The sequence below is a fragment of the Frankliniella occidentalis genome, unplaced genomic scaffold (genome assembly GCF_000697945.3).
Source record: "Frankliniella occidentalis isolate FOCC.00 unplaced genomic scaffold, Focc_3.1 Scaffold240, whole genome shotgun sequence".
In the NCBI taxonomy this organism is placed as follows: Eukaryota; Metazoa; Arthropoda; class Insecta; order Thysanoptera; family Thripidae; genus Frankliniella; species Frankliniella occidentalis.
The window spans coordinates 106,562-125,140 of NW_026267366.1; the positions used below are offsets into that span (position 1 = coordinate 106,562).

At 49.5% G+C, this 18,579-nt stretch overlaps 3 protein-coding genes across 4 annotated transcripts; 1 reads left to right on the plus strand and 2 right to left on the minus strand.

Annotated features, from left to right (window-relative positions):
* Positions 1 to 6: 6 nt before the first annotated feature.
* On the minus strand, positions 7 to 4,942 carry LOC113209736 (uncharacterized). Its single transcript, XM_052273019.1, has 8 exons — positions 4,857 to 4,942; positions 4,426 to 4,537; positions 4,183 to 4,308; positions 3,972 to 4,088; positions 3,804 to 3,880; positions 3,519 to 3,726; positions 3,337 to 3,404; positions 7 to 3,242 (listed from the first exon to the last, which is right to left on the minus strand). The coding sequence occupies exons 2-8, from the start codon at positions 4,523 to 4,525 to the stop codon at positions 15 to 17; spliced, it is 3,924 nt and encodes a 1,307-aa protein (XP_052128979.1). The 5' UTR covers positions 4,526 to 4,537; positions 4,857 to 4,942; the 3' UTR covers positions 7 to 14.
* A 245-nt stretch (positions 4,943 to 5,187) lies between these two features.
* On the plus strand, positions 5,188 to 7,698 carry LOC113209766 (cell growth-regulating nucleolar protein). The gene is made up of 5 exons (XM_026427451.2): positions 5,188 to 5,350; positions 5,661 to 5,790; positions 5,867 to 6,104; positions 6,185 to 6,986; positions 7,066 to 7,698. The coding sequence occupies exons 2-5, from the start codon at positions 5,666 to 5,668 to the stop codon at positions 7,353 to 7,355; spliced, it is 1,455 nt and encodes a 484-aa protein (XP_026283236.1). The 5' UTR covers positions 5,188 to 5,350; positions 5,661 to 5,665; the 3' UTR covers positions 7,356 to 7,698.
* A 109-nt stretch (positions 7,699 to 7,807) lies between these two features.
* LOC113209744 (villin-1-like) lies at positions 7,808 to 16,571 on the minus strand. 2 transcript variants are annotated; one of them, XM_026427427.2, is made up of 11 exons: positions 16,452 to 16,571; positions 15,471 to 15,593; positions 12,719 to 12,832; positions 10,418 to 11,182; positions 9,865 to 10,344; positions 9,522 to 9,791; positions 9,100 to 9,433; positions 8,835 to 8,990; positions 8,640 to 8,746; positions 8,339 to 8,527; positions 7,808 to 8,254 (listed from the first exon to the last, which is right to left on the minus strand). In XM_026427427.2, exons 1-11 carry the CDS (start codon positions 16,488 to 16,490, stop codon positions 8,141 to 8,143), a joined length of 2,691 nt encoding a protein of 896 aa, XP_026283212.2. In that variant the 5' UTR covers positions 16,491 to 16,571; the 3' UTR covers positions 7,808 to 8,140. The 2 variants fall into 2 exon arrangements, with proteins under 2 accessions (XP_026283212.2, XP_026283203.2); XM_026427418.2 differs by having other exon boundaries at positions 16,440 to 16,568.
* Positions 16,572 to 18,579: the final 2,008 nt, after the last annotated feature.

Sequence of the window (18,579 nt, forward strand, 5' to 3'; positions counted from 1 at the left end):
TTTAATTTACTACACTATTGTCTTAATGGACACACAAAATCAGAGCTGTCTAATGGAATTGAAATACACTCGCAATGGAATGAACGACCACACTTACAACAGGAAATGGTGGCAATATTAAGGAACTCCTTCCTACAAAGGGCACATGTATCGTCGTTCTGTGAATAGTCCAAGCAATGTCCACAAATTGTATCACAAATAAATTTCCTGTATTCTCTGATATCGGAAAGAGGACTATGCTTCTCATATTGCAAAATGGCTTCATGGGCGAACCAGCAAATGTGTACACCAGAATTTACTGCGTCAGTTTGATTAAGATGGGAAATAAATCGAAGAGACCATCTTGATATATCAGGTCGAACTATTTTCATAATGCTATTGACTGAATGCACCAGTTTAATCAAATCTGGTGTCAGCTTTCCCATGATGGGATCCAAGCATCTCATTTCTGCCTTGTCAGCAAATAAAACAAGGATTGCCCAATGATTTTCTGACAGGCTTAGAGGAAATATGAAGATATTTTTCTCTGGCATTTCATTATTAAAGAGATGAGGAAGTAAATCACCATGAAAGAGAGATAAAACAGAATCTGTTGACAGAAAGTAAGTTTTGTCATTACTACTTGATAAAATGCTCAAAAATGCATTGACAATGTCAGGCAACATCCATCCAACTCTGAAAGAAGGTGAAACGATTTTGTAAGTTCTTGCCTCTTCTTCATTCAGATCTAGATCTAAAGATTTTACATGAAGGAGGTTGATATTGATGTCACCAATGCACAGCAAAGTCTCCAGTGGGTCTATTGGATTATCAATAGTGACATAAGCTGGATCATCAACATCTTCACTGCTTTCATCATTATTATTCTCACTCTTCAAGACAAGAAGATTATCATTGTTACCACTATAAATTTTGACACTCTTGGCAGCAGACATCACATTTGCATCATTTCCATCCTCTCTGTCATTTTTGCCCTCTTTCAAGGGTAGCAGTTGAACATCAGGTACAGACACATTTTTTTCTGGTGATAATTCCACAAAATCAAGAACAGGTTGGTTTTTCTGAAGGACTTGACACTTCTCAATTAGAGACGTAATAGTTGCCACACATGTTTCCAGAAGATGTGATGGAACTTGCCTTTTTTCTACTATTCCACATAAAGTAGCTAAACCATTGTGTAAATTGGAATAACAGTCTTCGACGTCAGATGAGTCAACAGAATCGTCATTGCCAATCTGAAATAACTCAGAGCTCATTTCCTCTTCAGGCTGACAACTATTCTGTGTGAGTAAGGAATGCAACTTGTGAATATGCTTACAGAGAGGGACAGTGTCGGGACAAGTGCAGTGATAAAGGTGAGAACAAAGACCGGAGCAAGATGCAGAAGGACATTTGTCACAACAATCATTTTTTTGACAAATTTCCCATAAACACTCAATTTTGTAGACTTCATCATTTTTAGACGAGTTAACAAGCCACAATTTAGAACTTTTTTCACCAATACTGTCATCAGGCATCAGCAAACTGTTGTTATGACGCTCTTCAACTTCTTCTGTTGTTGCACTTATTCTGTCATTTGCCTCACGTTGTCTTGCTGTCTTGTCATACTTTTCAATATCCAACAGATGATTGACTAAATCATCCACTCGTATGTGAGACACTCTTTGGCTGAATCCAGTTTTCAGTCTATTTTGGAAAAACTCAGCAAAAGAAATTGAGTCAATGTTACAATCACCTAAATTTTCTCTATGGCATTTAGCCCATTTTTCAGGCGTATTCATGTAATTCTTCTCAAAATAATTAACAAATTTTGGAGCATCTGAAATGTATTTGTCTTTAAACAAGGCAGCTAATTCTTCAAATTGCAATTTATCATTACAATTCACAAGACCCATCAGATCACTATAAATTTGGTCTTTGAGGTCTGGTAAGTTAATGTATTGTTGGTCCTTGACAGATGTCACAACCTTTTTCTGAAGAGCGTCTTGAAGAGCTCTGTCCACATTCCATAGGCACAGAATATGAGGTAATGTCAACCCCATGCCCTGCTGTATTCCTTTTATTAAAAGTGGATCATCGCCAGACATAACGCAGTTAATTTTGAGTGTTTGACCGTCTTCTTCAAATTTGAGCCTCAATGCTTCAACAAAATATCCAATAACGTCTGCAGTCATGTAATTTGTAATAAAATGAGCAACTGCTACACCTCTGTTATTTTCATTGATCACAATAAAATTCAGGAGTTTACTGTTTTCAAATTGAGTAACATAACGAGCAGTATCCACAATAAGAACTTTCTTGCAGCCCTCTAGCATTAAACATTTCTGTTCCTTGGTTTGTAGACCCAACATAAATAAACTATCAATATCCTCTGGGAGACAATTTATTCCTGGAGGTCCCCCAACGATGGGTTTACCTGGTGGCTTATAAATTACAATAGGATCATATTCCTCTTGCCTAAGCCTTTCAACGAGAAGACAAGTAGAAATACTGTCTTCCTCATGGAGCCTCATTGTTTTTCTGAACTTAATGGCCCGTTGCTGAATTGCTCTTTTAGAAACAGCTATACTGCGAGGAACAGGTTTTCCTCTCTCTTTGTTTCTGCCATCATATTGAACCGACTGTAAACTTTCATAAATTACAGTGGGTGGGACTCGGAGAGCAATTTGATTTTGAATATGATCATTTACAGATGAAGTTGCAGGCTGATGAGCACAGTCACTACTATCTGGTTTGTGATTGTGGGTGGGATGGTACTCCACATGAACTGAACCATCGGGAAGAGTGGTAACAACCATTCTTGCAAGACATACCATGCCTGTCTTCACCTGCCCACTTTTACGCTTTCTTGATGTCAGTCTCTCTGGCTCTCCTTTTTTCCTATGAGCCCTTAGAGGTCCGTCATATTGGCAGTAAAAGTACTTGCGAGAACCTTTGCTTCCAACCTTGTATTTTTTGCATCCTGACTCACTGGAAAAGTAAGAAAAAGTACGGCTTTCTTCATCATCTTTCCACAGTTTGTACTCTGTTTCTGTCTGAAAAGTAAGTATTTGAGGGGGAGATATCTTTGCACTATGAACATCCTTTAGGTGATTCACCATGGCAAACTTGTGTGAAAATGTTTCTGTGCAAGAACTAACGACACATGGTGTTCTCCTCTTTTTCAGAGTAGATGTGGAACATTTCTCATAATGACGTTCAAAGTTGTCAGTTCGTCTAAAATGTCCGTTGCAGCTTGGGCACTGAAAATAACAGAAAGTAAGTTGACAATTCTATTTGAATGAAATATTTCATCACAATATTCATGCCAGAACATTTCATCACAGAAATACATACTTTATACACCTCTTTAGTGCGTTTGAGGGGTACAATTAACTTTCCAGGAATAGCTTGCTTCTCAGAACCTAGAAGTAAGATAAGATAAACAATTATTGCAGATGTATCAGTTTATGTTTGCATACTCTGTTAATCTCTGTATAAATTGAAAACAAAAATAAAATTTTGGACAGGTGAACTACCTTCTTGTTCAAGCTTTTCAGATGGTGCCAATTTTGATCCATGAGCTGTTCTTAGGTGACTCATCAATGATCGTTTAGATGTATAAGTTTCTTTGCAAGAAGCAAAGATGCAAGACATTAATTTCTTCTCTAGAGTAGAGGATGAGCATTTCTTGGAATGCTCACTTAATGTTTCTTCTTTTAAAAACTGTTGGCTGCAGTTTGAACACTGAAAAATTTAAACAACTTTATATTGTAACAAATAAGAATGGCATATCTAAATAAGTTATACAAAATCTTCCATACTGTTAGAGTACTACTGGTAGAAATAGACTCATCAGAATCCACAAACTGGGCCTCTAGTTTTACATTGTTGGCTTGCGCTGTAATAATCCAAGAAAAAATAACTTCAAAATGCTGAGCAAGAAGATAAACATAAACATGCCAGGAAATTACTTCAGTTTTTTGACATACCCTCTCTAGAATCACTTATTACATGATCTTGGACAACTTGTCCAGAATTGTCATTTTTAACACAAAATGAGCTTGTGGTGTTAACAGAAGACAGTTGTTCGTTTAGACTCTCAGCACCTTCATGTTTCAAGTCAATTTTTTTTAGAAATTTCATTAAAAAACCTCATAGTTGAGTATTTCTTTAAAGATATGAATGGTTAGAGCTAATTACCTCCCAGAGAAAGAGATGGATGACCAGAGGTAGTTTCATCATCTGCCAGGGCCCCTTTCTTCATTCCTTTTTTCTCTGTCGTAGATTTAGCTTGAAAATCTTTTTGTTTAGCGGCATTATTTAAGACTGCAATTAAAATGAAGCAAAAACCAGGTTATTATTAAACAAGCATTACTTACTAAAAATATACTATATGTGTCTTTTTAATTTTGCATTTGGATGATTGAGAATTATTTTCCTTACCCTTCGTGACTCTTATTGTAGTTCCTTCAACCTTTCGGTTCTGACTTCTAAGGGTTAAGGGTGATTGAGGAATGAATTTTACTTTCCTAGGCGACTTCATTTTCTTTCTTGGCTGAAACATAACATTTTGATTAATGTTGAAACTGCGCCGAACTACGCTGTCAACATAATGAAATTACTTGTAAATGGTTACTATGCTTCTAATGTTCATAAAATTTTCAACGAGTGCAGCAGAGTCTATTTCAAATACAGCTATCTATTAAAAGGTGACATATAAAAATAATTAAAAAAGTAAATTCAATTAAAATGCTGAGTAAATGGGATGAGAGAACAAAATACTTCTAAATGTAAACTAACCTACAGTGACATTGCTAAAGCAGCTGGTTATCGAGATCAGAGAACCATATTATGACGAGAACGCACAAAAACACCTGAAATATGTTCAGCCTAAATTGATTTGGATAAAATTTACTATTCTCATTTGCCCAGCGGAAGATACTCGGCACTAGGATGTTTACCTGTCGTTTTCCTGCCCTAAGTCTTGTGTGATGTGGTGTCAGTGATCAGTGCAAATACAGTTAAGGCGCCAACACATAAAGTAGAAAGCAGAGATTATTTTCAGTTGAGTGCAGTAAAAATGATGCAAAGCACGGAGTAAAATGATGCAAAGTTGATTTTTGAAAGAAGAATATTGAATTGATTAAAACTTAATAACCAAGACAACTTTTGAAATAAAAAAACAGACAAAAGCTAATGCCTATTGGCAGCCCAACTTGCACCAGCTGGGTACACCCGCATGTTTACACTGTTTACAGACAGAGTGGCTGTGGCTGGCTGAGCAGTAAACTGCGTGCGACTGCCGTGCAGAATAAGCGCAGATTTCAACTAATTGCCACTGCAGTGTATTGATTCTTCAATTAAGACGGTAAGTTCGATCAGGTGCAGATGCAACAATTTTTATTTGCATGTTAGGCTTTTCTCTTCCTTTTCTGTTGTGAAATGGTGGGTTGGGTTCGAAATCTCACAGGTTAAGTTCCTCTATGTGACGTGAAAAGAAAGTGCATGGCCCATGTGTACGCTCGAATATAAACCTTATCTATCAATTCGTCAGCTCTTTGCATGATGAAATGTTTTTTCATTCTTTTGCAATTTTATTTATCAATCCTCTCAGCAAAGTATTAAAGTTAACCCTTTAGTTTTACGTGATCACTTATTTCTTTCTTGTTTCTTTGCAGTTGTAATGGTATTCTTCACTTGTAATATTTGTGGGGAATCTTTAAAGAAAAAGGATGTGGAAAAGCATTGTAATACACGTTGCAGGGGAGGCCCCTTTCTTACTTGTGTTGACTGCTTAAAAGACTTCCGGTAAGTTTATTACATTCTAATTTTCCTGTAGTTAATTTTTATAATGTTAATTTTACTTTTACTTTTTTATATATAGGGAAGACTTTGTGAAACACACAGTCTGTGTGACAGAAGATGACCGATACAGTGCTAATGGTTTGAAGGGTATTCAATCAAAACAAAAAAGTAAGCAGCAACAATGGGTTGAGGTTGTACAAGAAACTGTTAGTAAAACTATTGACGATGGTGTCTCGGGACTAACACCTAGTATCCGCAGCCTGTTGTTGTGGTTGCAAGATCAACCAACTTTACCAGACAAGGCTAAACCCTTTACAGTAAGTATCACTGATTTTTTTATCCTATATATTTATTTTTGTATTTTTTCTAACATAGCATTTGAAATATTGCTGTGCAGAACTTCATCAAAAATGCAAGGAGATCAGAACCTCTACAAAATATTGAATTTGTTTGGAAAATTCTTGAGGAAGCTCGTAAAGATTTCCAAGCTAAGCTAACAGCGGAGAGAGAAGCGGCTGAGGCTGAGAAACGTAAGGCCAAACAACTAAAGCTTCAGCAGAAACAAGAAAGTTCAGATAGCAGTGACTCTGATTCAAGTACTGATGAAACGGATCTCAAGCCCAAGAGAAATGGGAAAAAAGAAAAATCATCTGAGCCGCAAACGAGCCATCCCAAGGAGGAGAGCAAGAAAGATAAGAAGAAGAAAAGAATGGTGTCTGAAAGTGAATCTGTTGTGAATGGGACGTCAGAACTCAGGAAAACCAAAAAAAGCAAGAAAAACCCAGAAGGTGATATGGAGCTGGAGAATACCTCAAATTTGAACAATGCTATGGATGCGTGTCATCTAACAACACAAGACACAATAGAGGAGGAAAAGAAACTTAGTAAGAAAGAAAAGAAAGAGAAAAAGAAGAGGGAAAAGTATGAAGCTGAGATGAAGTCAATGGAATCGGCTGAAACAGCTGAAGTTGATGCCAATGATGAGGAGGAACAGGAACCCTCTGCAGCCGATATTGATGAAAAACCTGAAGGTAAAAAAGGTAAGAAGAAAAAGAACAAGAAGAAAAATGAAAATGCTAATGAAGATGTAGTGGAGCAGCCAACAGAAGAAAAGGAAAAGAAAAAGAAAAAGAAGAACAAACATGAAGCTGAGGAACCAATGGACACTTCTGAGAAGTCTGGCAAAAAGAGTAAAACTGGTATGACACTTTTATCACAGATCTTCATTTATTTTAAAACTGCCTTAAATGTTCATTTTTAATTGGATCTTTTTTCCAGGCTTGTTGGACAATGGTAAACTTAATGAAACTCTGAATATGGAGGATTTAGAGAGGACTAAATTTTCTTGGGACCAAACAATCCTTCAAGTTTTAGAAGCACAATCTGACAAGGAAATTTCATTCAAAAAGCTAAGTAAAAAGGTTTGTAACGAATACGTATATTCCTTAGGAGACAGTTGCTATGAGGATGAAAATCAGATAATGACAAAGTTCCAAAAGAAACTCCATAAAATGCACAATGTATTAGTGCTTAAAGACAGAGTAAAACTCAAGACTTCAAGAGACTGAAATTCTCTGATCTCTGAATGATAAATTTTGATGGTAATGTGACCGGACTGTTTAAACATTATGCAATTAAACAAATGTAGTAGTCAACATCATTCCTATGGAGTAAACTTTTTTCATGGTAAATCTAAATGCTCTTACTTGTTTTCCAAATCTTCTTGGTTTGTTGACTACAGTTTTCCATGCATTTAAATTATTGATGTGTTAAAATTATCTCTTTCAATTTGCCAGTTTGAATTTGAACCGTGAACTGTTACCCCTGTACAGCTTGGTTCTTTTGCACTTAGGTATGATTGACGATACTCATGTATCTTTAAAGTTGTTATTAAATCTTTTGTGATACTCATGTGTTTGACTCATTGTAGTACCAGGTATTTTACCTTAAATATGTTGCTGTGTATGTTAAAGAGGAACAGGAAATAGTTGAGGGATGGAAAAAAATATGTACCTCACAATGCTGAAATGTATCGATAATTATATAATTATCTATCTACACAAATCAAGTATCCAATTATTACATATTGCAATATCAACATGGAAGCTCAGTGAAATTTATTAGTGATAAATTGCATTTAAATTTGAGGGATATTTATGTGCTTGTTGTAGAGCCCTTTTACTACTCGACCTAGATGTCAATAGAGAATCAAATTCATTAGTTCATTTAGGTGTGTGCTCTCAGCCATCGCCTCTAGACCAACAAATCTTTGTGGTTGTTAAATGTTAAGTATGTAGCAAGCATTTTGCTGTCAATCATACAGTACGTTGCAAGTTTTGATTGTGTTTTCACTTCAAAAGAGACCAGCAGTCTTCTTCAAGCTATGTTGTCGCCACAGTGGTAGTTGAGCAAATGTGGGGTAATCCATTCCAAACACAGACATAAAGTCACTGTGAGTTAGATGCAGCTGTAACGAAAAGAATTTTGTTTTCTATTTCTGTTTACATAACACATTTGTTGACAAATACTGATGGGTAAATACATTACCTACCTCTTTACGGAAAACATCTACAGTGTGTGGAAGGTGAGAAATATCAGGGTCGAGGAGCAACTGTAGAGGGAACTTATCCTGGTCTTCAAATTCACGAATGCAGGGCAAGTCAGCTTGTGATTGCTGTGATAAATTTGGAATAGGCCGGCCTTCAAGATTAGCTCTTACTTCATCAAATGACTGGTAATCCTGAACTCAGAAGAAAAAAGTAAAATCGGTAAGGACATTCATAAATACTGATCTGTGAGAGAAAAAACCCTGAGAATTGTGGCAAAGTCAAATATTGTTGTGTTTTACTCACATTCCACATGTGAGGGTCCCAAGAATTAAAGAAGCCTGTAAACATGGGGGGCTCATGGCCTTGGCGCAGTAGTACGATTGTAGTGTCCAACTCTCGGGATGCGGGATCTAGAAACATAAATTTATTGGTCTTCACTGTCTGATGTAGAGTGTAGAGGAGGTCGCTGTTCTCGCGCCAAGAAGATGTCCCACGTACCAGTTTTGAGATACTCAATGGCGAGGTTCGTCGCCTTCTGCCTGGCCTCCCTGCTGGCGTTCCGACCGATCCAGACGAAGATGGTGTCACGGGCGTCCAAGATGAGGATCTCGTCAGGGCAGAGCTCCTCCTGGGACACGTTGGGCAGTTCCTCCACTGCGGAGACGCAGAGCCAGTGTAAGAGACGTGATCGCGGCAGGGTAAGAAGGCGTGGCGGGCTTGCCTACCCAGCGCTCGGCAGGCGCTCGGCGCGGCGCTCTCTTACCAGCGAATGCGGACGACGACGCTCCCAGACAAGCATAGAGCCTTGCTGGCCTGGTGTCCTGATGGCCCGCGCTGTCCTCCTCTATCTCCTTGGCCTCGACAGCGTACTCCTCGACAGCCAGACTGGGTCCTCCGAGCGCCACCCAGAAGTCGTCCTTCTCCTGGCCCTCGTAGACGACGATGAGGTCGGCGCCGCCCGCACTGGTCGCGACCCGCTTCGCCATCTCGCGCTCGTCGCCGGTCGAGCTCCGGCCGCACCAGAGGAACCAGCCGGCGCGCTTGGATCGCAGCACGAACACGGAGCTGGAGCGCAGCGAGGACGGGCGGCGGGGGACCTGCGGGTGCGAGCACCCACAATGTACTTAGGAATTAAAGTGCTTTGCGTTCGAATCCGGCGGCCGCCGTCAGGCCGAGTCGCCTTACCTGGACGGAGCGCGTGTCGTAGGTCTGCGAGCCGTCCACTCGCAGCAGGAAGCTGGCGGGCAGCCCGCTGGAGCTGTCGTCACCGGGCGGCGCCTCCCCGCTGAGCACCGCGAGCCTGCCCTTGAAGATGGCGCGTAGCGAGGGCGGCTCGCGGTCCTCCAGCACCCTGACGATGATAGCCTCGCAGCCGGACTCGTCAGCCACTTCGCGGCCTTTCTCCGAGGCCCATAGCGCCGCCGTGGCCTGGCGCTCTCCGCTGGACGTCCTTCCCTGTGGATGACGGCTGGTTAGAGGAGTCACGGGGTGCCAGACCAATGGGATGGGTGTGTCCCGTGCCACTCACCAGCCAGTAGAAGATGGCGTGCTGTGGGGGGTGTCCGTAGCGGTAGTGCAGCACGTAGCACTCGCCGGAGTGCAGGCGGCCGGCGCGGCGCGCGGCCACGCCCACGAGCCCGGCTCGCGACACCCGCCACAGCCGGGCGTCCCCGCTGCCGTCGTCTAGCAGGCGCAGGTCCGCGGCCAGGCGGGGCGAGTCGCGCAGCGCCAGCGCGTCCAGGCGCGTGTGCACCGTGGTGGCCGACTTGGCCTTGGTCTTGGAGGACTTGGCGACGGGGGCGGCGGCGTGCCAGGTGCGGAAGAGGCAGCGGAACTCGGCCGGCTCGCAGCCGTCTGTGACGCGCGTGATGGGCGTGTGCGCGGCGTAGCCCTTCTTGCGCACGAAGCCCTGCGCGTTGCGCATGGCCTCGACGCGGTCGCGCTCGCCCACCAGGCGGCCCAGCCAGACCCACACGCCCACCGAGCCGCGGTCCACGATGTACGAGTCCTGGGGATCGCAAGCAAGTAGTTAGCCAAGTAGTTAGGTGGGGCCAGGGGCCAGGGTGCCGCAGGGTACTCACCGAGTGCGACAGGTCCGAGTGGTCCAGGGGCCCGCTCTTGACCTCGGTCACCATGCAGGTGTCGTCCTTGTCCGCGCAGTGGTACAGCGTGACCCGCGGCCGGTCCTTGGCGCGCTCCAGGTCCAGGGCGTCCAGGCCGTGCGCGCCGTGCGACGGCGGCGGTGAGTGGTGCACCTCCAGGGCGGCGCGACGGGGGTCCAGCGCCTCCGTCATCAGCGAGAACTTGTCAGCCGGCAGCAGCACCTCCCGGCCCTCGTCGACGAGCACCAGGGCGCGGGGCTGCCCCTCGTCGCGCATAGCGGCGGCCACCTGGGCGGCCTGCAGCCTCTCGGCCGCGGCGGCGTAGCGGCCCATCCAGAGCATCAGGGCGTGCGGCGTGGACACGATGAAGACCCCTCCCGACGAGAAGTGCCGCCAGGCGACGCTGGGCAGCTCGGTGACCACGGGGCAGCGGCGGCCGGGCCGCCCCGACACCCGGAACAGGCGGGAGCCACCGGCAAGGGCCGCCAGCGACGCCGACGGCTCCGCAGCGCCCACGGAACTCACGCTACCCTTCAGCACCCTGATGCCGACGTGCTTGAAGTAGGCGAGGAAACGCGTGGACTCGAAGCCCTGCAGCTCCCGGTGCAGGACGCACCGGCCGCCGAGCGCCTCGTCCAGCTCGCTGGCCTTGTAGGCGGCGGCGCCGCTCTCGTCCGGCCCGGCCGCGCCGCCCACCCACACGTGGACGTGCTGCTCCAGCGGCGCGCCGCGCACCTCGCGAGCCTGGGGAGCACCGAGGAGGTCAGTCAGCTGCACCCCACCAATTCGCAACCACTTTTCCCTCCCATCGTTTGGCTGTTTGGCTCCTCCTTTCTTTTCCGCTGCGGCATGATTAGCTTCCTCCAAGTGTCCTCCCCGGAGAGACAGAACGCCCCGCAGCTCCGCGCTCGCTCTGCCACTTATTTGCGATCGCGGTGCCGCCCCGCCCCGCCCCGCCCCGCCCCGCCCGTTTGCTGCTGGGTTGAGGACGTCCCGCCTCGCCGCGCCTCGCCACGCCTTCCCTCATCACCGCCGCTCGCTTCCGACAAGAACGAGACTGCGAACAACTCTTGCGCGGTGCGGGCCCAGGGCCGGACACGCCCCGCCCGCCAGCATAGGCCAGCGACAAGGGGCTCGCTCGCGAAGCTCTCGGCTTTCGCAAGCCGCCCCGCGTCCCGACTCGCGAGTGCAGGTCGTGGGTGGACGTGTGCCTGGCGATAGGTCAGAGTTGCGCGGCGGGGCGGGGTGTGCTGTGCGGGCACTGGGAGCATCGTTAGCGAAGCCTTTCCCTCTCCGTGACTCGCCCCGGGTGTGCTGGCTGGCGGGGGCGGGGGCGGGGGCGGCCCGCCCCTCGTCAGGGACCTCATTGCGGCGCGGCCCCCGCCCCGCCCCGGGGCCGCCAGGCCGCCACGCCCTGGGCGGGCCCAGATAGGCCCCCCTGGCACACCGGCGGCACTATGCGGGAACCCTCCGAAGCGCCGCGGCGCCACCGCCACCGAGTGCGAGCGAGACGTCCGATGTGGTCGGCTGAACTGTGATGAACTGAGGACTCAGGGTCACCAAGCGTTCCGCACCGGAGCGCTCGCACGGCATGTTAGTGGCACTGTCGATTTCAGTTGCACAGGCAGAGAGGGATCCTGGGCTACAGGCGGGTCGCAACGAAACGCAATATGTCCCGAGAACAATCCAAAATAACACAGTACCCACCAGGAATAGAAGTTCTCATTAAGCACAATGCCCCACCGTATTGGGAATAGGTTGCGCACTCCCAACCCCGCGTACACGTGAAGCTACGAAAGTATTATTTTTTTGTTGCGAGAAAGTGATAGCATTTAGACGGCGCACGCTTCCTCCCTTTTGTTTCTGCTTCAGTGCAGTTCATTCATTCGAGAGACATAATGATGAGTTGGACAGGTCGGACAGGGGCGGGGGTGGGGCGGCGCGGGCCGTTGGGGCAGTCGCCCATTGTCTGCGAGTGATTCATATGGAACTGCTTGAGCGGGGCATCGCGGGTGAGGGGAAAGGGGGCCGGAGCGCCCGTTACTTATTGTTGCCTTATCCGTAGGGCATCGTAGTGAAGCTCCGGATTCGCCGAGCGGCACCGCCAGCCCAGCCCCGGCCCGGCTCCTCTCCGCCGCGCCGCCCAACAACAGAAGTGTTTGCCAATCACTGCAGGACCCGGGGGACCGACCCCTTCAGGACGGCACACTTCTGGTTGGCGGCGCGGGGGCTGCGGCGGGGCTTGCTGGTCGTGGATGCTCATGAACCTTCTTGACTCACTCTGGTGTGCGGTCCCGCCGGCTGGTCGCGCTCGGACGAGGCGAACAGGAGGTACGAGTCGCCATCGTGGAACGTACCCCACTGGTCTCGCGGGACGGTCACCACCTGCAGATGCTGCAACAAGAACAAGAAAAAAAAAGTTGCATTCGCACTACTTCCCTATTCTAGTTCTGGACACACCTCTCCCCCTCCTCCCTTGCCCCACTCCTCCCCGCAAAAAAAAATAATGTTACTATCCCCTCCCCCCCTTATCCCCCGAGCGTCGTGCGACCTGACCTGCCCCGCGCAACACTCACGTAACAATGGCGCGCCGTGCAAAGAGATGCAAATCGCCTGCATTGCATTGCATTGCGCGGCGTTGCACCCAGCGACACTGCATGGCGCCTCGCAGCGGCAGCAAATTGCCTCCTCCTGTGGCTCCGAGACTCCGGGACCAGGTCGCCCATCCAATTAATAGGGATCCCGATGATGGAGCCCTCGCCGCGCGGCCCTCGAGTCGTTTTGTTTGTGTGCACAGCGCACCCTCCTGGCCTCCTTTTTGGGGCGTAACTACCGGAAGGGACAGCCTGACAGCAGCTTGAAAAAATGTCCGAGTGTGAGTACCCCCCTGGCTCGGAGCGTCGAGCTGCAGCGATTACCGGCGTTCACCTCCTGAATCCTGTCACTGTGTGTTGCGGCTTGGAGAAAGAGGAGAAACTTTTTTTTCGTTGCATGTCACGAAGGAGGAAACGATTAACAAGATATCTTTTTTTTTATTTTTTCCCCGCCAAATCCAGGCGTCTTCTCCCCTCTCCTTTGAGCCGTTCCCTTCCCAGACGGCGTTGCGCGCGCTCCGAGTGCAGAGATGAGTGCAGCTGCTAAGCGCCGTCCGGGCCCGGCCCGCGGGTCCAGGGAAAGTGAGGGGATCTTGGTCTGATAACGGTGATGGTTCCGAACGGCAGCACAGAGACGCGGCTGTAAAAACTTACTTTATATCTATTTCCCCACAACGCGAACGGCTTTTAGAGGTGGGACTCGGTTACTGTTGGGCGCTGCTCGAGGCGCTGCCTATTCAACATGAACGATACATCCATAAAAATTAGACCGGCTCACTTTTCTCTGGAGTTTTCCTCTCCTCCCCCCTCGTTTTTCTTTACAATTGCGATGATACAATTTTTACTTTCCTCTGTAGGTGGCGGCCAGATAAGACCCGAGGCGAGGACGCGGGTGGTGGAGAGATAATCTCCTGCTGCTCCTCGCCAAACGTCTGCGGCGCGATGGGGGCACGGCGATGAGACCTTCCAGTGAGGTAAGCTAAGCCCGCCGCGGGGGACTCTGCAGATGGGCGTTTAATTGAAACGGCGACAGGCGCGAGGCCCGTTTGGCGCGAATGGCGCGGCATGGGATAATAACCTCGAGAACGGTGGTGCGCCCGCCTCCGCCCGCCTCCGCCCGCCTCCGCCAGTAAGGTTCGGGCTGCTCGGCTCGACGGGTGCGGGGTGCGCCTATGGTCCGATGATAGCATCCCTTCCCACCCATTTGCACTCGTCACAGATTTACGCATACGGAAATGCAGCGCGCGCGAGCGAGACAGAGGGCGTGGCGAGCAGGGCGGAACATAGAGGGGGGGGGGGCCTCCTATGCTCAACTGGCCGCGGCCGCAGACACCAGGGAGGAAGTATAGGAGATTCCTGGACCATAATTATTCCCCGTTCCCAGCAGTAGCCCGAGTGTGAGGCGGTGTGCGCGCTCCGCAGAGGGAGGAGAGGAGGGACTTTCGCTGTCGCGAGTCGGGCGCGCCAGACTGATGTGCTCCGCAAGCCGCGTGTTATATCGGCCCAAGCAGCGCGCCCAGCGTGTGGCGGGGCGGGGCGGGGCGGGGCGCCAGGTGGTAATGCAGGGGCCCCCGGGCCGGACCATAAGGGAGCAGGGAGGCCGGCCCGTACGCGAGGCAGGAGCAACACGAGCAGTGCAGGGTCTTCCCTCACCGGGAGATAACGAGGCGGCCAATGTCCCATTGTCACCGCGGCTGTGTACCCTCTGGTACCCTCCGTGCAGGTGCTGGCAGGAGAGGGTGGTGCTGATGGCGTTGCAATTGGAGCAGGCACCTGCTACCCACCCCCTCCTTTTCTCTAAGTAAGTCGGGCGTGGCCAGGGCGCGGGCGTCCACCCGCATAGCACTATGCGCCCTGACTTTGCGAGCATCGATTTTGTTCCGAGCCCCTGAATGTCAGGATGCTTTCTGGCTAAAGCGAACCGTCGGACGGTTCCAAAAAACGGTTGGACTCGAGTATCTCGGGAGTCAAAAGTTTTCACATTTTAAAAATGTTTTTCAAAACAATATCTTTCGACGTACGAACTTCTAAAGTGTTCGAGACACGGCGTACACACGTGATTTAACCAACAACTGATATATCCGAAACCGCTTGAGGTGTTTCAGAATCCTTTGGTACTTCGGTTTCCTGTTCCTGAGGCTCTAGGGATCCGAAATTTAAAATGTCGCCGACTACCATAGAGCCCCGAGTCCGACCCGTTCGCTGCGATATGGCGCGTTTGAGCCCTTCCGGTCCGTCCCGGTCGCGGGCAGCGGGTGGGCGTAGAAGTGCACCTGAGAGCAGCGCCACCTCGTCGGCACCCCGCCTAGTGCCAACGCCACCCGCCACCCAACGCTGCCGAGCCGAGCTCACGCGACGTGGCGTCGCGAAAACGTCAAAATGTGCAGTAAAAAAAGTTATAGAATGTGAAGTAGAAGCAATAGGCAGTGCTTTCTCACCTCGACCCTCCAGACGTGAAAGCCGGTGCTGTGGCGGCCGACGTGCCTGAAGGCGGGCTCCGTGGGGCTGTCGCAGCTGTGGCCGCTGGAGCTGCAGCTGGTGCTGCTGGTGGTCGAGTACACCTGCAACACGGAGGGAGGGTTTGGCCTGAAACCTGCACGTCCGGCATGCCACGCGCGCGCGCGCACCCACAGCCCCCGAGCCCCTGAGCTGGGCGTGATAGGCAACCCGCCGAGGAAAACGCTGTTCGGGAGTGCCTACACCCCGCTCGTCAGGGGCTCTCCTGGACCGTCCTGGACCGCCGGGCAGGTTAGGGATCATCCAGAAAGTACGTCCGTCAATCGCCGTTTCGAAGTTCAGCCTATGCAAGGTCCCATAGCGCCTGTTGGGTAGGCAACATCCTGCCTGCTGTGCAGGCGTGCCCTGCGGGGTGGCCTACCCCGAGGCACGCAGGCGCCGAGCGCCCGTATTTTGTCGAAAGAATCCGCGAAAAACGGACGTACTTTATGGACGATCCCTTACCCGAAAGGCGGCAGGCGGGTATAGCAGGGGTTCGTAGCCAGAGCCCTGCACTGGGCATGCCCACATGTCCAGTTCGTGTCCGAAAAGCGAATGGGAGTGAGAGGGAGCTACCGGAGCGCCTCCCTCTCACTGCCGCTTTCGGACGCAGTGTATGGGCATCCGCTGCCCGCCTCGGTGAGGGGCTCTGGTCCCAGCGGATCTAACCCACTGATCAATAGTGCTATCGAAACGATGTCAGGACAATATCGATATCGGAAAATTATCGATTTTCGCTGATTTTCGTATTGAATCCAACACGAAATAGTCGCGATCGACACGTTTCTGATATCTGACATTGTTTCTCTGTATCGACTCGATATCGCATAGATTTCGATTTCTCACTGGATATGGTCGTTTTGAAGACCCTCTCCATCGCCGTCACCACCGACCGCGACACCTGTACTCACCGATGTACTCACCCACTCGCCGGCCTGGCGCCGGTTCCTGAGGATGCGCATTCTCGTCACGTCGTCACGCGTCACGCTCGGTCACGCCTGGTCGTCACTCGCGCCCGTCACGCTGCGACCATCGTCACGCCTGTGACACAGTGTGACACACGATGTCAGTGCGGGAAGGTATGAGTCAACAAACAGTGCGGCGACAGCTTAGAGACCTGAACGCCTCGCTGACCTGGTGCGCCTCTCAACGCGACCCTGAAAACACCAATATATGTCGGAGCACGGGTGCCGGAAAAGAGGGAGGGGCTGCAGCCCCCCCCCCCCTCCCGAGTTAACCACGGGCCCTGTTTAGACAGTTTGAACTTGAACTTGTGCCACGGGCCTTGTGACTCACCAGCCGAAGGTAAAAAGTTTCCCGTTTTGATAAGCCGATTGACGATGATAAAAATCTGTGTGCTAAGACTGTGGTTTTCTCTAGGGTTTGACCCCTCCCCCCCCTCCCCCCCCCTTTCCCTAGGGGTACTGCAACATAACATATGCGCAACATTTCTGACATTTTCAGATTACGGTCAGCTCTAAACATAAAGTAACAATAAAAAATTGCATGAAAAAAAACATTTTTTGAAGAATGGTTCCGTTGGGGGCCATCCAGAAAGTGCGCACGTTGCGAACCTTACTAAAGTTCAGGCTCTGCAAGCTCTCATAGCGCCTGATGCGGTAGGCAACATCTCGCCTGCAGTGCATGCGTGCACTGCGGGGTGGCCTACCCTGCGTCTCGCAGGCGCCTAGCTTCCGCAATTTTCCGAATGAGTCGGAGGAAAAAAAGGCGTGCTTTTTGGACGATCCCTTAAGCAGCAGTAACTGGGCAGCAGCGAAAACATTAAACAACACACATAAAAAAAGCCACAGTAGTTGATGCGTCCGCGGATTAATCAAGAGCGTGGTTTGCCTTTCAGTGAAGCCCCCCACCGGGCCCGACCCGTCGCGCCGCCGTCACCAGTGAAATATTATTTCATTTTTTTCCCCCTGCTTGCCGCCTGATGAGAGCCTGATGGGAGAAGACCGTTCGCTTCTCATCGTTGCGCAGTACGTACGTACGTACTGGCCGGCCGCGCCGCGGTGTTCCTCGTCACTTTCATTCCGAACACAACATGCAGTGCAGCTTGTCACTCGCGCCGCAACGCTACGCGCGCAGCTGATCATCATCATTACCGTAACAAACGCGAACGCACACACATACGCACACGCACACGCACACGCACACACACACACACACACACACACACACACACACACCTCATACACATCGCACCAAATCGCTACATTGCAGCGCATGATCTGCTTTCTCTGAAAAGCAATCGGTTCATCGCGAGTCAAGTCGTGCGTCGGTTTAGTTTCGCGCGCGCTTGTGTGTGTGTGTGTGTGTGTGTGTGTGAGTGTGTGTGTGTGTGCGCGCGTGTGCGTGCGTGTGTGTGTGTGTGAACACGTGTGAGTTTGTTCCCTGCCAACAGACAGACAGTACCTATTACTCTTGGCAGTAATAGCAACCCTGAACATTTTCTACCACAATAGAAAACAACAGATGGTATTTATTTTTAACGCGAGCGTCGTTTAGCCCTTTTTTTCTCTTATAAACTCTCAACCATTCGACATTGGAAGCTCTGACATGCCTTTTAACCTTATACATAATTATCATATTATACGATCTATCAGGTAATACAAACTGCTGTTGCATTGTGACGCATTGTGCGGAAAGGTGGGGGGTGGGGGCAGTGCAGGTTGTAACCGCAAGATCGCAAGATCACGCTTGATGCCACCTTTTTGGCAAGGGTGGCCTGTTGGCCTCTTGGCTATGTTCTCTAGTTCAATGCACGCGTGTCACTGGTTAGTGGCGGGAAGGCAAACATTTCCCGTCTCCTCACAGCCCATTTCCATGACATCTCATCTCAGCCAATAACGCGCACCAAGAAGCCTACCTATTTCTGCCGAAGCTGTCTATCGACGTGCCACATCTCGATATCTCGATGCGAGATCGACAACTCTTGGGCCGCGCTGCCATGGGCCTCGGGCCCTGAGTCCACGCCGACAACGCGACGAGCGAAAAGGGTGTTGGGAAGCAGGCGATTGGAGCCAGCTCTGAGCACCAACT